The sequence below is a fragment of the Rhinichthys klamathensis genome, unplaced genomic scaffold, assembly GCF_029890125.1.
Source record: "Rhinichthys klamathensis goyatoka isolate OS25496 unplaced genomic scaffold, OSU_Roscu_1.1 h1tg000192l_1, whole genome shotgun sequence".
Classification (NCBI taxonomy): Eukaryota; Metazoa; Chordata; class Actinopteri; order Cypriniformes; family Leuciscidae; genus Rhinichthys; species Rhinichthys klamathensis.
In genome coordinates this window covers 1399605-1415191 of record NW_026606718.1, presented here as the reverse complement: position 1 = coordinate 1415191, position 15587 = coordinate 1399605, and the positions used below count along the sequence as shown (strand labels likewise).

Below are 15587 nucleotides of genomic sequence, written 5' to 3'. Positions count from 1 at the left end.
TTCCATGAGGCCACTGGAGAGGATTTGGGAATGGCAGTGAAGTGACACAACTGACACTTGTAGGTCATATGAAACAACATGGTGGATGTACTGTAGTACGTCCGGATTACATTCATACTACGCACATTCATACTATAAAGAACATACTTTTTTTAGTGGTCGTGAAGTAACTACTTGTTTGAAATAAGTACCTATAAGAGAGTTTGCAATTTAGGACGCAGCCACAAGTTTCCACTGTTGCCACTTCACAGCAAAGTTGTTTTTGATTTGTTCCTTTTCATCTATCTTTTGTCTTATACTACACACAATTTTGTTTGGACTTTTTGTACTGTAGGCATGTTCAAAATTTGGGGTTGGGAAGATTTTTAAAATGCGTTTGAAAGAAGTCTCTTATGCTCACCAAGGCTGCATTAATTTGATAAAAAAAATACAGTAAAAACAGTAATATTATAATTAATATTAATATTATTAAACTGTTTTGCGTTTTATTTAGTCCTGTGATGACAAAGCTGAATTTTCAACATCATTACTCCAGTATTCAGTGTCACATGATATATTTATTATTGTTACCAATGTTGAAAACAGTTGTGCTGCTTAATATTTTTATGGAAACCCTAATACTTTTACTGCTGCCAGAGATTCGATGTAACATTGCGAAGACATGGCTGTCAATTATTTATTTTACATATTTAATTGTTTCATGTCTTGTGGCTATGATTTGGAAGTTGTTTTTTTTTGTTGATGCAGATTAACATGAATTGAACATTTCTTTAAATGCTGCTTAGCTGGTCACATAACATGGACTTGTGGTTTAAGCAGATAGAGCAAACTAGTTGTTTGTGGTTTATAGCTTGTTGTGGACAAACTACTATATGCTGCAGGACCAGCTCAACAGACATGCTGGTCTTTTAAACAGGGACGATAAACTGGACTCAGAGAAAGTTTTATGAAAGGTTAACATAACCGTGCTCAGCAGCCTCACTTAAGCAGAGATAGTCAATATTGGGTTGTTGTGTCATGCAAAGTGAGATCAGCGTCCATTATTGTGTAAAAGAAGGTCTTGAGTTTTAAGTGCTTTGTTTTGGTGCAAGCTGCAACAAGGCTTCTTTCGAAGAGCTTTAGGTCTTTAGCTTTCTGCTCCAGATGGTTTTAATGAATCTTCTCTCTGCCATTCAACAGCTCACCTAAAAGAATTGCTGCTACTAGCATTTGACAGCTAAAACCACTTCTCAGTAATACGTTGTGAATAGCATTGATAACTGCCTTGATTTTACTTTTCACACTGCACAGACTGCCAGTTCTGTTTTATCATGGAGCTTCTGTCATTGTATCCATTTATCCAGTTGTATAAAAATTAATTAGAGAAATCATAACGCTCAAAATGGCCTTTTTCATAGAGCCTGTTGATTTACCTTAGAATGTGCACACTTATTATCTGAATTAGGCTGACAACATAGTTTTGTGTTATATGTTTTGTATTTTTATTTATTTTTTTACATGATTTTAGTTAAAGGTGTATGTGTACAAATTTTTTTATGTATTAATTGCTTTTTTATTGCCAATGTGTGAACGGCTTGTAATGAAACTTAAAAAACGAGACCTTCCCCGACTACTAGGTTGTCTATGAAAGCCTCTAGACTGATTTTACCTGAAGGACTCGGGACGTTTTTGCTGGGACAATCAAAAGGATGTGATGTTTACACACACTCCCTACAGACAGCCTTCAGAATAATGCTGAAAGAGCAATCGTCAAGATGTCATGCAAAGAAAAGTAGTCTCACATAGTCAGATATAGTCTATAGTCTCATATATAGGCTACTTTATAATAAAACTATCATAACAGTGTAATTTTAATATCCTTATCTGTCAACATGAGGCCGAATTGCAGAGCTTGTGCAGACATATCCACATCGCTACGATCAGATGCTTTCTTAACTTCCGTTTTCTCACCGCTGTCATTTTTGTTTTGTGTTTGTTATTGGAAAACGTGCTGCTCATATTTAGGCTATTCATTAAAACGTTACTCTTAGCAGCGTGGGTGGCGTCTAGATGTTCGTTAAACGCAAATGTTATGTTGTCAAACAGATTTTGTTTTGTCCTAGTGTAATAGTATCAAAATAATTCTACACTCAATCATATTTTAGCTTTAGGTACAGTTCTCTGATGATGAAAATCAATATAGCCTATATTAATATAGCCTTCAGTTCAGTAAGTGTCATATATTAAGCCTTTAGATAGCTGTGATGAGATACAATCTCATAAAACATCATTTACTTATTTATTTTAACAGTCATCTGACTGTTTTAAAGGAGCAGTTAAGAAAAAAAATTCAAGTTGTTTCAAATCTGTATGACTTGAAAGTGAATGGGAACTGAGGATTTCAACGTTTAAATATGCAAAAGCACCATAATAGGGTCATACAACTTAAAGTCCAAGTCTTACAATAATTAAATTTCATTACAATAATTGTGTGTGATAAACAGACCAAAATTTTAGTTTATTTTCCCTGATAACCCCTTTGAATAATACTTACCATTTCAACTGAATCAGTCGAATTTGTGAATGAATCATTCAGACTGGGTTTGTGATCTGGACCAGCAGATTTATAAACTAAACATGCCTATACTACTGGTGAACTAGTCTTTTTTTTTTCACTTTAATTATATTGAGAAGACAGGTCAGGGAATTCTGCAGAATTCTACTTTTGTGTTCCACAGAAGAGAGTATGTATGGGTTTGGAACAACATGAGAGAGTGAGTAAATAATGACAGAATTTTCATTTTTGGGTGAACTATCCCTTTAAGAAAACATTTTCAAGCAACTTAATAATACTGAAGGAGGAAACTTTTCTTAGACATAGTTCGAAAGGTCATGTTCATTCATGTTTGACATAGCTCAACTCGGTGGGATTCTGGTTCTCAGCGTGATTCTATCTTGTGAGAAAGGGGGCGAAAACTAAAATCTTTCTCTTAAACCTCAGTGCTCTTAGCTTGAAAGTGTTCCATTGGCCTAGAATTTAATTTTGAGGCAGTAAAAGTTTCTTTGAAGTGTTATATCACATTATGGTGGCTTCCTGTTGAGAGTTGTGGAGGGCCAGGGATTGATTTCATGTGAGACTTGATCATCTCTGAGAAGTCATTCTCTCTCTTTCTTTCCCTCCATTTAACTGTCTACCAAACACTAAAAGTATTTAACAAGCTCCACAGAAACACCTGCCTGTACACATTTTACTTGGTACTTGCATTCCTTGTTTTCCTTATATTTCAGTCTCATTTCCGGGCAGTTTCATAAAGAGAGTGTTGCTGTAGCAACTGTTACCACCAATCAATTGGTGGTGAAGAATACAAAATAGTGGATCCTCTAATTCCGTCAGATGTCAACCAGTGTACAACAAATGTACATGTACTGTAAAATGTGCAGTCATTATGATTTAAAGTAATATAACTGGAAAAAAAAACACATTAAACATGATCCATACGGCTCTAAGCCAAAATATAGCAAACAGTCTGTTCCTCACACAATCATATGGCTCCAGAAGACTTTAAATATATAGGGTCATTCTGTGTCAAATCAACCAAATTTTGAAACTTCCATGGTTCAAATTCTTTATCTTTAGTCATGGATGAATATTTATTGAATAATCCATTATTTTGTAGAGGGGGGTTAAAATGCATAATTTTTTATTTGGAAACAAATTACTCAATATGGATCTCAATATGGAAAAAATAAAGAATAAATTGTTAAATTGTACAGTTTTTTTCAGTGGTCAGAAACCAAATGTGAGTCATTTTTCATACACCTGATTCTTTTATCGTTTAAAGAGGAATGTTGAAACTAGAAATGTGTCTTGTTTTCCTCTATGACAATGAAAACAATTACATATAAGAGCATTTCTGAGTGTCATAAATATTCCTTTCCCCAAGTTTACATGACTCAAAAAGTATTAAAGATATCTCAATATGATTTTCTGGTTCTTAGCAAACTTTTCTTTTGCAATATAAATTTTTAAGGCCCAAATGGCCCAGTCCCATAGATATGGGGATCTCAATGCTGCTCCATGTCCAAATAGTTGAGTTTCACCCATTTTCAATGGTCAAAAACTAAATGTGGGTCATTTTGAATAAATACGTATTTAAAAGGGAATGTCTGAAGAATAAATAATGTTGAAATTAGAAATGTAGCTTGTTAACATGGCATTTAATATTTTAATAAATGATGGCATCTTTATAAAGTCATTTTTGCCCCCTAATTCGGCACTAATCACCCACCCCTCTTTACAAAATATTGGATCACTCAGTAGATATTCATCCATGACATTTATAATTTTGTCTTCATTAATGTACTGTATGTTTTTCGCAAAAGAAATAGTCAAAAAGCAAAATCTGTAGTTTTTGTCATTTTTGGAGCCTGCCAGTAAAAGTCAGTTGTAGAAAAGTCGGTTCATTGAAAAAGAGCAGCTTTGGCATTCTACAAAACTGGAAAATCAAACAGGTTTTGAACTACTCATGAGGTTAAGTAAATGATGACAGCATGTTCATTTTAACCATAAAAGTTTAGCCTTGGGAGAGTGACAGTCCTCTAAAACCTGCTGACATCAAAATTGGCATCAAAGTGTCGATTTGGCGGTGCGGAATAAAAGTTGCCAAAGTTACGTTTCCTAATGAGGGTGTTTTGCTCATTTCAAAGCATGTTGAATTTAAAAGGCATCACAAAACATTTGTGTCTGGCTTTGGAAATGCTATTTAGAACTCCTCAGTTCCTGTGGATAATGAGGTATATAAATGTGTTGTCTGATGTTTGATTCAGGATGCTTATCATGATCATTATTATTAGGCCAATTTTTTTTTATCGCCTTTTGTGCGTTGCTGATATTTTAGAGTTAGGCTTTTAATCTATAAATGATACAGTAGAGTACTTGAACTCTCTATTGTGTGTGTGGCATATTAATTTTTATAAACACTTGATGACGTCCATGGGACCGGAAGCATCCAGCACTATTTCTTTCAGAGCGCATTATCAAACACCACAGAAATCCATCCCAGCCCTGTGGGAGTGAGTTTTGGTTAAGGAGGTGGTTAAATAAAGATTTACTGATGAATGATGAATATGCCAGAGAGAAGTCAATACACCCTATCCCTCTAGGACTACTGAGCATGATAATGTTGCATTGAATATGACCTTGAAGTAATTTGGAGAGATGTTTTTTTCTTCTTCTGAAATTGTGTTGAAAAAAAAAATGTTTCTTTTATTTTGTACCTTTCAGTTCCTGCTGAGGTGAAGAAAAAAGAGGCTTGCGGCTTCATGGGAATTCTTTCTTTTTCTTTTCTTTCTGTCTCACCTTTTATTACACTAAATTTCCAAGAAATCTCTGTCATCATGTAACGGTTTTCTCAAACAGAGATCTCTAAAGAATGGTCATGGAAGGCATGAAAAATATCTTTCTTATTTGGTGCTGATACCCTGTAGCGTTTGTGTGGTCAGATGCACAAGGACACGCAATGTGGTAGAATGTGGACACTTTGTGTGGTATTGTTATTTTTATCTTTCAGGGTAAGATATTTTAAACTGTTCAATGCAGGCCATTATGTATATACCAATGATCCTCTTAATAAGTGTTTGGCCCTTTGATAAAAAGGTCTTTATTAAATTTGTTTGCTGTTTTGCTATGTGGAAACTGTTTGGCTGTGTATGAAACGAATTAACTCAGCATTGTGTGTGTGTGTGTGTGTGTGTGGGGGGGGGGGGGGGGGCGTCTGAGCAGATTTGGCTTAGTCATAGACTAAAAACAGGACACTGTTCTCTGATTTTATCCAAAGCTGAAAAACTAGCCATAAATTAGTATGATATTTACATTACATGTAGGATGATGCAGGCCTTTCAAGATTTATCGGTCAAGTGATTTATTGCTGTGACTCTAGGCTGAAGCAGAACATGATTGAAGCTCCACGTACATTTATAAAGACATTAAAGCATCTCAATATCGTCATAATCTTATCAAAATCTTTGTGTCTGTCCCTAATTGAATTAGACCATAAAAGGACCACAGGCTGCTCTGCTGTATTAAATGGATGGGACAGGCATAGCTTAGCCTGTTGTGATTTTCAGTACAGCCACTTACTATGATCATACACTTGTGCTCCTCCACAGAAAGATTTCTGATATGCCATTATGCATATCTCTTCATATTTCATTGTGGTGTGATTCCTAATTGCATTAGAAATCATTATACTTTTTTATAAGCGGTTTGGGAAGAAATGCCCAGTTAAAAAGGCACAATGTTCAGAGCCATGGCCTAACAAGCTGAACCATGAAGTTTATGTGGAAGTTTGACGTCCTGATCATGACATCGAGAACCAACAAAAAACATAAGCAAACTAAGAAAAGTTCATCTACGGTATATTTTATAGTAATACATTTAATATACTGGAGATCAGTGCATCAGTACAATGACATATTTCAGGCTGGTTACAGTTGTCTGCTATAACAATAACTGCTGACAGACATAATATAGACAGATTTATAAACAACACATGGTGTAATCAAATGTTTTATATTATATTGTTAAATATTTTGTTTAATATTATTTTATGCCATGGTAAATGTTATGTTATGTTGCTTTATGCTTTATGTTGTTAAATTTTGTTATTAACATTAATGTTAATATACCAAGAAGTAGGGCTCATGTGTTGTCTTTAGAACTGCTTCAGTTCTTGGAAGGTCATTCAAGTTCTGAAACGGATAATGGACCACATGTACAATGATCCATTTAGCAAATGCTTTTGTCCAAAGCTATTACAAATGAGACTATCTATTCATTAAGAAGAAAAGCCTCTAGTTATTTAAAGTTGTACGAAGGAGGAGGAAATCTGCTTTGCATTCTGAGCTCCTGAATTTGCCATAAAGGTTCAGGATGTTTAAATATGTTTGACTGGGGAGACGTTTGACTTCATGCTCATGTTCACGAAACACTTTTCAGTTCATCCAGCCATCTTTATGGGGGGATTATCATACAGGAATAGGGAAGCATCATTTAGGAGGAATGTTTACAATTTAGGCTGCACCTGGTATACTGTAAAATAGCTGTCATTGGATTATACAGAGCAATAATAAGACATAATGAGGTTCATGAAATGGGCTGCCCATATCATTATGAATAAACCATGTGCAATAGTTGAACAGGCAATAGATGTTGTAAGTTGCCTTCAGATATATGGATTGATAGACGGTTCTTCGTCTATTACTCTTTTGTCTTCGTCTTTAGTCAAAAGTAATTACATAACAGAATGAATAAATCAATTCTGGATAGAATAAGATTGCATAAATTGTCTATGCATTGAACATTACATTTTTAACGTGGGGAGGGGACACTGTCAAAATGGCAAAGAAAAAGGGCATCCATATGTATCTTTTAAATTCTTCTGAAACATTGATTAGGGGAACAGATTGAATTTAAATAATTTAAAATTCTGAAATTCTTCTTCTTCACCATATTTTTAAAATCTGTCAGAAATACATTTTGTGTTCCAACAAAGAAAGAAAGAAAAACGTATAGTTCACCCAAAAATGAAAATTCTGTCATCATTTACTCGCCCTCAAGTTGTTTCAAACCTGTATTAATTTATTTCTTCTGTTGAACACAAAATAAGATATTTTGAAGAATATGATCTAACGGTTGATCGGCCCCATTGACTTCCATAGTATGGAGAAAAAATACTATGGAAGTCAATGTCACTGGGGCCCATCAACTGTTTGATTTTTCAAAATATCTTCTTTTGTGTTCAGCAGAAGAAAGAAACTTGAGGGTGAGTGAATGATTTCACAGAATTTTCATTTTTGGGTGAACTTTTAAGTGGTTCATTCATATTCAGTACAGTGTTGTGAACCCAGTAATTTATTTAAAAATGCACACCAAAGTGATACAGGAACCTGATTTTACATAGTCAAAGGGCTTATTTTTTTTTTTTTTTAGTTTATTTTGTACAATTATAGCACATAAAAACAAAAGTCTTCAGGACGGAAAGTACAGACAAGAAACAGGAGGTAAATGTTAAAACAGTGATCATGAAATATACAGTTTTTCTCCCTGAATAGCAAATTACCTAAAAATTCTCCCCTACTAAAAAGGCATTTGTCAATGATATAATATAATATATATTAAAGAAATAATATGCAGTTCTTTGTTTATTTGCCAGGCATCATAATGTGTTGATTGAGGGTGGCAGGACTGAAATGTGACTGGTCACACATAGTTTAAGTGTCACACGTTAACAGTGAACATGACTGTTCTCACATGGGCCGCAGGGGCTTCTCGGAAAAAAAAAGGAAAAACAGAACCACACGGAGAATTTCACACTGGATATCTTTGTGAATTGATGTAATAAAACGCTCAGAAGCATACAGTCAGGGTTATTTTATCTTGTACAATGTTCTAAGTGAAGATGAAACAGACAGCTAAACATGCATGACAACAAGACTCCATATGAGGTCAAAGGATGCGACCTAGAAACATCTGGAGATCTGGATATTTAAATGTGTAATTATATTTCCTAAAATACTTCAACCTTAAGCCAATATTTACACATGAAAGTGAAATTTAAAGCAGAATTCCATATCTATTCTATCAGTCAGGCCTGTGTCTTAGATCAGCATATTTTACTCACTAAAGGACTTCTTCAACCTGATACGTGCCCACAAAAACACTGATTTTATTTCATATTACAAAGACATTTTATTTGACATCTGCATAAATGACAAGTCTGATGGTTCTCTCATTTGGTCTATCATCCCCCAACAACGCAAACAAAAGGCACCAATACATAACAAAAAAACATTGAATTGTCTTTAAAGGGATAGTTTGCCCAAAATTGAAAATTCTGTGATAATTTCTTATGGAACACAAACGTTTTTGCAGAATTGTACGGTGTGCTATATAAGTTTTAAAAGACAAAAAGCACCATAATAGTTTCATAAAAGTGGTCCGTATGACTTGTGCATAATATTTCAAGTTTCTGAAGTTATGCCAACCCGATCTCACGACCAATTCGTCCGAATTTGACGAGTGATTAAAAGATGGCTAATTCGTAACAATTCGTACGACCTCACTCGTACGAATTAGTACGATTTTTGCTAAAACGTACATATTTGACGAGTTGCCCAATTCGTATGAATTCGTACGAATGACCTACCCCGCCCCTAAACCTACCCATCACGTGGGTTTAGACAAATCGTACAAATTCGTACGAATGAGGTCGTACGAATTCGTATGAATTAGCCATCTTTTAATCACACGTCAAATTCGGACGAATTGGTCGTGAGATAGCGTTGGTTATGCTATAGCAAAACAAATCTTGTGTATGGATCAAGTCAAGCATAAAACAATAAGAAATACTGCATGACTTTATGCCTTGAAATTCATCACACAAGATTTACTTTTATGATCCTTTTATGATATTCTTTCTCTTTTTGAGGCTTGAAAGCCTCAGTCTCTATTCTTTGTAATTGCTTGGAAAATATGACAATTCCTCAGCACAAAATGTCATAACATGACTTGTGATGAACCATTCAAAACAACTGAACATTATACAACAATTAATAGATACATAATTTAACAGTAAAAAAAAAAAAAACCAAGACATTATAGTCACTTTTCCAGAGAGTGACAAACCACAAACATATTTGAGTGCTAATTCACTCCTTCATGCCTCCTGAAAGTTCACTGTGGCGTTTCATTTCACAGTTTTCCCCTTTGAGAAACAGTCTACGTGCAATTGACACCCGTACAGCGAGTGTTGCATTGCAGGCCTCCATGCAGTTTTCCTCAGATAGCACGTCTGCCGTTAGATGACAGTGCAACGGTGGCTGGTGTCCGGGCTGACGCTAGACCCCCCGTCGGTTTTGACGGTGGTCTTGGAAGAGCTGATCTGGGACTGTAGCTCTTTGCGATAGCACAGGCGATCGCGATAGTTCTGGGCGAATATCAGCAGCATGAGGGGGTTGATGCAGCTGTGAGAGTAACTTAAGCAGATGCTGATGTTGTACGCGTACACAAAGGCGCTGGTGGGCTGCTGGATGCTGAGGTTGATCACCTGGATGACGTGGTAAGGAGACCAGCAGACCAGGAACAGGGCGATCACCATCAGAACTGTCTTAGTGGCCCGTTTGGCCCACACCGACTGCTTGCGTTTGACCCGCCGGATGGAGCGGAACACGTGGTACAAAGTGAGAGTGTAAAATGTACTTATTATAATCAGGGGGACAATGAAACCCAGCATGGACTGGTAGAGAGTGTACCAGTACATATCTTGTGGCCCATCCAGGTTAATCATACACACATCCATGTTCTTTTTGGAGAGGACTTTAGCGTATATCATGACTGGGATGCTCAGAAGGAAGCTGCCCACCCACACCATAATGTTGATGATGATGGTCCACTGAATGGTTCGCTTTTCAGATGTAGGATGTACAATTGCAATGTACCTGGGTGGGGGGAATTAAGATGTTTAATAAGAGATCTCAATTGTTAAGTATGTGATTCCATCAGTAAATTCAAAAAAATTTCTCGAGAGTAAACTTTACAAAATGCTCAAGTGCAGGGCTATTATACTATATTATTATACAACAGAGATACGTTGAAACAATATCATATAAAGAACTTATAACAAATTTTAAAACAACTACCTGCAACCATCCATTTGCCTGGTGGATTCCAGTGCATGAGCTATAGCCTACATTTTAATATCACATTATTAAATAATATTTTAAATAAATGTAAATTGTCTTAAACATATTATGTAGCTTAATATTTGGCATTTGTAAACTACCATTCAAAACTTTGGGGTTGGTAAGATTTTTTTTTTTTTTTTTTTTTTTTTTTACAGTTTTTGAAAAAAGTCCCATATGCTTACCAAGGTTGCATATAGTATTAAATCAAAAATACAATACAACTGTAATATTGTGACATATTATTACAGTTTAAAATAATTGTTTTGCAATTTAATATATTTTTAAAAAGTGACTTATTCCTGTAATGGCAAAGCTGAATTTTCAGCAGCCAATTACTGTCACATGATCCTTCAGAAATCATTCTATATATGTTGATTTGATGCTCCAGCTAATTTTTCTTATTACCAGTGTTGATGTGCTGCTTAATATTTTTATGTAAACGTGACACTTTTTTAGGATTCTTTGATGAATAGAATGTTCAAAAGCATTTATTTGAAACAGACATCTTTTAACAGTATGTCTTTACTGTCACTTTTGATCAATTTAATACATTCTTGCTTGAATAAAATTTTAATTTCTTTAAATCTTACCGATCCCAAAATGTTGAATGGTAGTGTACATTTATGTAAATATGCAGTACATTGCTCTCCCAGATTCTGGTTTCTTTCTCATAGCTTTTTCCCTTGCCACAGCTGTCTTTGCTCACTGGGGATATAAGGCATTTTTATTGTTTTGTTTTGTTTTTTACCGTAAAACAGCTTTCTAGCAATTTGTAGCTGACTTGTCTTGACTCTCGGAAAGCAAACAGGTCACATGCTACAGTAAAACAGCACAGCAAGTGACATATTTCTAAGAAATGCATTTGCTCTGTTTGTATTCTTCCTGACTAAAAGCAGATAAAAGCTTAAGAGCATAAAATCAACAGATGTGTATTTTACTCGTGTAAAGTCCAGACACATCAGCTTCGTTTTTCATCAAGTATAACAGCTCTCTTAGTCAGACAACAATATTTGTTTTTTCCCTTTAAAGAAAGAGAAAGTGTCTGGCTCCATGTATAATGAATTGTTCACAGGGACTTTAATGTTGCTCTTTAAACAGAATTTGGAATTATATTGCTTTGCAAAACATGATGAAAATGTGCAGCTAAGATACTGTATCTAAGTACCTCCAAGCATGTGACCCAGTAAAACCCTTTGGGAATACAGCAACGACACTATATGAAAAAGTGTTATAGTGGAGTTTTATCATCTAATCATGCAGAGGTTTTCTGGGGGGCTCATATGTCTTTGACACTCACAACTAAGCAAAAACTCTCCTCTGGACTCTCTATTTTATGAGGACACAATTTTATTGTGTGCTAAAGTGCTTTTGTGTGCCATAAATATATAGGCTAAGTAAGAGGGTTTTTCAAAGTCACACACTGTTAGTTGCTGAAGTACAGTCTTCCAGACTTAAGATACAAAAATGATGGATGCAGTGTGCTTCAGTATTCAAGGTCATGTAGCAGATAGCACCCTTGAGAGTTGCATTGATTTCTTTCTTTTCCTTTGCATACATTCAGTTGATTAAGTGATGAACAGCCGGGCTGTAATTTCATATAATTTGGTGAAAATGCTCTGTGCTCTTTAATTAGAGTTTGAATAAAGAATGATATCCTTTTGACCCCTAAAGCTGATTCGTAGTATAAGCACATTTAATATTATCTTCACTAAAAGAAACCTGTCAAGAACACATCCAAGTCAGAGGTCACAGAAAGAAATTATTAATTTAGCAAAAATGAAGCTTATTATTTAGCATATAACGCAAAACGTTACATTGTCAGTATTTTTTTATTGGAAATATGTATACATATGGGGGTTTGTGTTATGCTTATAATAAATGCAAAAAACAAAACAAAAAACATTTCTATTAAAAACGACTCGATTACAATAATGAGCATCTAATGAGACATATTTGAGTTCACATGGTGCAGGGATTACGTCAAAACCCGGAAGACTAATTCGCCAGTTCCCTCGAAATGTTTTATAATGGAGTTTTTCGATTTATGATTAAAATAAGGTCTGTTCCTCTGTGGTTAACATAAGTTGATGGTACTTGGACGTTTTGTTCTATAACGTTACTTAGTTAGGCTACTTATTAGACACGTTTAATATTCGCGTTTTCGACAAGGCTGTGTGAAATGTAGGCAATATTGTAGAACAACACGTGGTGTCAACTTGTGTTTACCACAGACCTTATTTTACTCATAAATTCAAAAACCCCATTACAAAAACACATGGGAAAATCTCGAGGGAACCAGTGGCGAATTAGTCTCCAGACTATTGGCAAATCCTAGCACATTGTTATTATCTCTTCAGAAACTCTAGATAAGAGACATGTGACATGAATAATAAAAATAAAAAAATCAGAGTAGAAATTTGAGAAGTGATGGTGTTTAGGATAACTATCTCATCAGTTATCCTAAACACCATCACTTCTCAAATTTCTACTCTGATTTTTTTATTTTTATTTTTTTATTTTTATTCTCTAGTTCTCATCTGTGATTTTTCCCCACTGTATGGTTTAAGGCCTATATGCAAGAGATGTAAATAAAGTGTGACCACTAGCAGTAGGCAGCCTACTGCATATCATCATTCTGGCATTCTCCCAAATGCATGCAACTCTCACCTGTCAATGCAGAGCACAGTCACTATCCCCACTGTGGTAAACTGGTTACTGACGTCCACCACCACCACGGCTTTACACATGAAGTGCCCAAAGACCCACTGTCTGTCCCTGACCAGCTGGTGGATGTTAAACGGCATCACCAACAAGAACAGCAGGTCTGCGATGGCCAGATTCAGCACGTAAATATCAGAGACCATCTTCTTCTTGCATGATGCCACAGCATAGATGACCAAACTGTTGGCCAGAACTCCAACTGAACATAGGATGCCGTAGATAGTGGGGAATATGTGCATGAAAGACGCGATGTCTATGATGCTGTACGACGGGACGGTTCGGTTCACACACGAAAAGTTGGACAAGTTGGACGCATTTGTAAATTCGGAATCGCAAAAAATATCCGAGGTGTTCATCTTCAAAACTTTTTGCATAAAAAAGGACAAAAAAAAAACATAAAAGTTGTCGTCTCAATCTGGTCTGTGCACGATTGCGCAAGCTTTTACGCAGCACTCTACTTCATATTCAAAGCGTTTAAAGTTGTAAAAGTTCTCCCTCGGGTGTCAGTTATCGTCCCGTTTTCATCTGCTTTGTTTTTCAATCAGTTTGGCGATGCCTCGGTCTCTTGAGATAGTGTTTTAGTTCATATGTCCAAAAGCAGGAGCTTCAGTGCGTACTCTGCGCGTCTGTCTCCTCCAGAAGCTGTTTGAAGAGATGCGAGTGTCTCCACCCTTTCAGAGCCTTCTCTCCAAGCTCATCCATCACACTCAATATCTGAGATTTTTTTTTTTTTTTTTTTTTTTTATGATGATGATGATTCATTAATGCACAGTCCTTCACAGCAAGACGCTCCAAACTCCAGTGGTCACAATCAATTTCTTTATATGTTATCATGAACTTTGGGAACCTGTTGCATGCACGTGTTAGTCCTGGTATAGTTTAATCTTTTCTTTTTAAGCAATATTGGCAGATGCTTTTATTCAATATTGGCAGATGCTGCAAGCACCGTTTAAGATACTAATGTATGTTATTACACTAAGATGGGCATGTTCACTGTTCATTATGTTTCAAAGTTAAGATAAATTGTTACAATGATTTTGCTGCCCAACCCTTTTATTGATTATGTTCTTGTAACAGGTAAAGTCATATTAATTTGTGCACACTTAAAACTAAAGCCTAATCTCCCTAACACACATCCTTAATCAGGAATCAGCACCACTTCATTCCTGTAAAAACAGGCACTCCATCATCTTGTCTAGATTTGAGGAAACGCTTTTCAGGAGAGAACAGAGCATGTCTTTTGAAGATTAGAAACTTGAATACTGATTAAAAAAAAGTAACTTAAGGTGCTCACCATATTCTAGACAGCACTGATGGTCCCTTCCAGAGCAGAAAGGATATTGATGAGAAAAGTTAATACCACAAAAATGTATTGCATACATTTGAGATGTACAAATGAGATGTGTAATTGTGCATGCAAAAGAGAAATGCAGCAGTCCAGTTTAAAGATGGTCTGATTGGGTATCGTAATTTTGTTTAATGTGCATTAGTTGTATAAATAATAATAATAATAATTATTATTATTAAATATATTTTTGGAATAATGAATTAAAAATATATATTTTAAAGAAGTCTATGCTCATCGAGGCTGCATTTATTTGAAAAAGAAAATACAGTAAAAACAGGAATATTGTGATTTATTACAATTAAAAAACTGATTTCCAATTTAATATATTTTAAAATGTAATTTGTTTCTGAATGTTCAGCATCATTACTCCAGTTTTCAGTGTCACATGATCCTTCAGAAATCATTCAATTATGCTGATTTGGTGCTCAGTTATTATGAATTATTATTGGTGCTCAATTATTAATAATGACTCTTATTAGTCTCAATGTTTAAATCAGTTTTGTAGAAATCTTTTGTAAAATTATAAATGTCTTTACTGTCACATTTCATCAATTTCAGTTCCTTGCTGAATAATAGTATTTATTAATTAATTAATTATTAGTCTTTCTTACCCCACATTTTTTTAATGGTATAGTATCCACAAAAATATAAAGCTGCAAAAAAAATCTGAGCACCAAATTTGACTGTTTTTACTGCATTTTTCATCAAATAAATGCAGCCTTGAGCATAAAATACAACAATTGTAACTGAAATGTACAAATGTAGGCCTACTTTATTATGAAAGAGAGAGAGAGCA

General features: G+C 35.1%; 1 protein-coding gene across 1 annotated transcript; it reads right to left on the bottom strand.

Moving 5' to 3' along the window:
• Positions 1–9625: 9625 nt before the first annotated feature.
• On the bottom strand, positions 9626–13814 carry LOC130095759 (melanin-concentrating hormone receptor 2). Its single transcript, XM_056262533.1, has 2 exons — positions 13390–13814; positions 9626–10476 (listed from the first exon to the last, which is right to left on the bottom strand). The coding sequence occupies exons 1-2, from the start codon at positions 13797–13799 to the stop codon at positions 9837–9839; spliced, it is 1050 nt and encodes a 349-aa protein (XP_056118508.1). The 5' UTR covers positions 13800–13814; the 3' UTR covers positions 9626–9836.
• Positions 13815–15587: the final 1773 nt, after the last annotated feature.

Excerpts from the sequence above, each read along its gene's own strand:
- LOC130095759 (XM_056262533.1), bottom strand. The coding sequence starts at position 13,799 with ATGAACACCTCGGATATTTTTTGCGATTCCGAATTTACAAATGCGTCC. Across the intron at positions 10,477-13,389 it reads ACTGTGCTCTGCATTGACAG|GTACATTGCAATTGTACATC; the intron begins GTGAGAGTTGCA and ends CCCCCCACCCAG.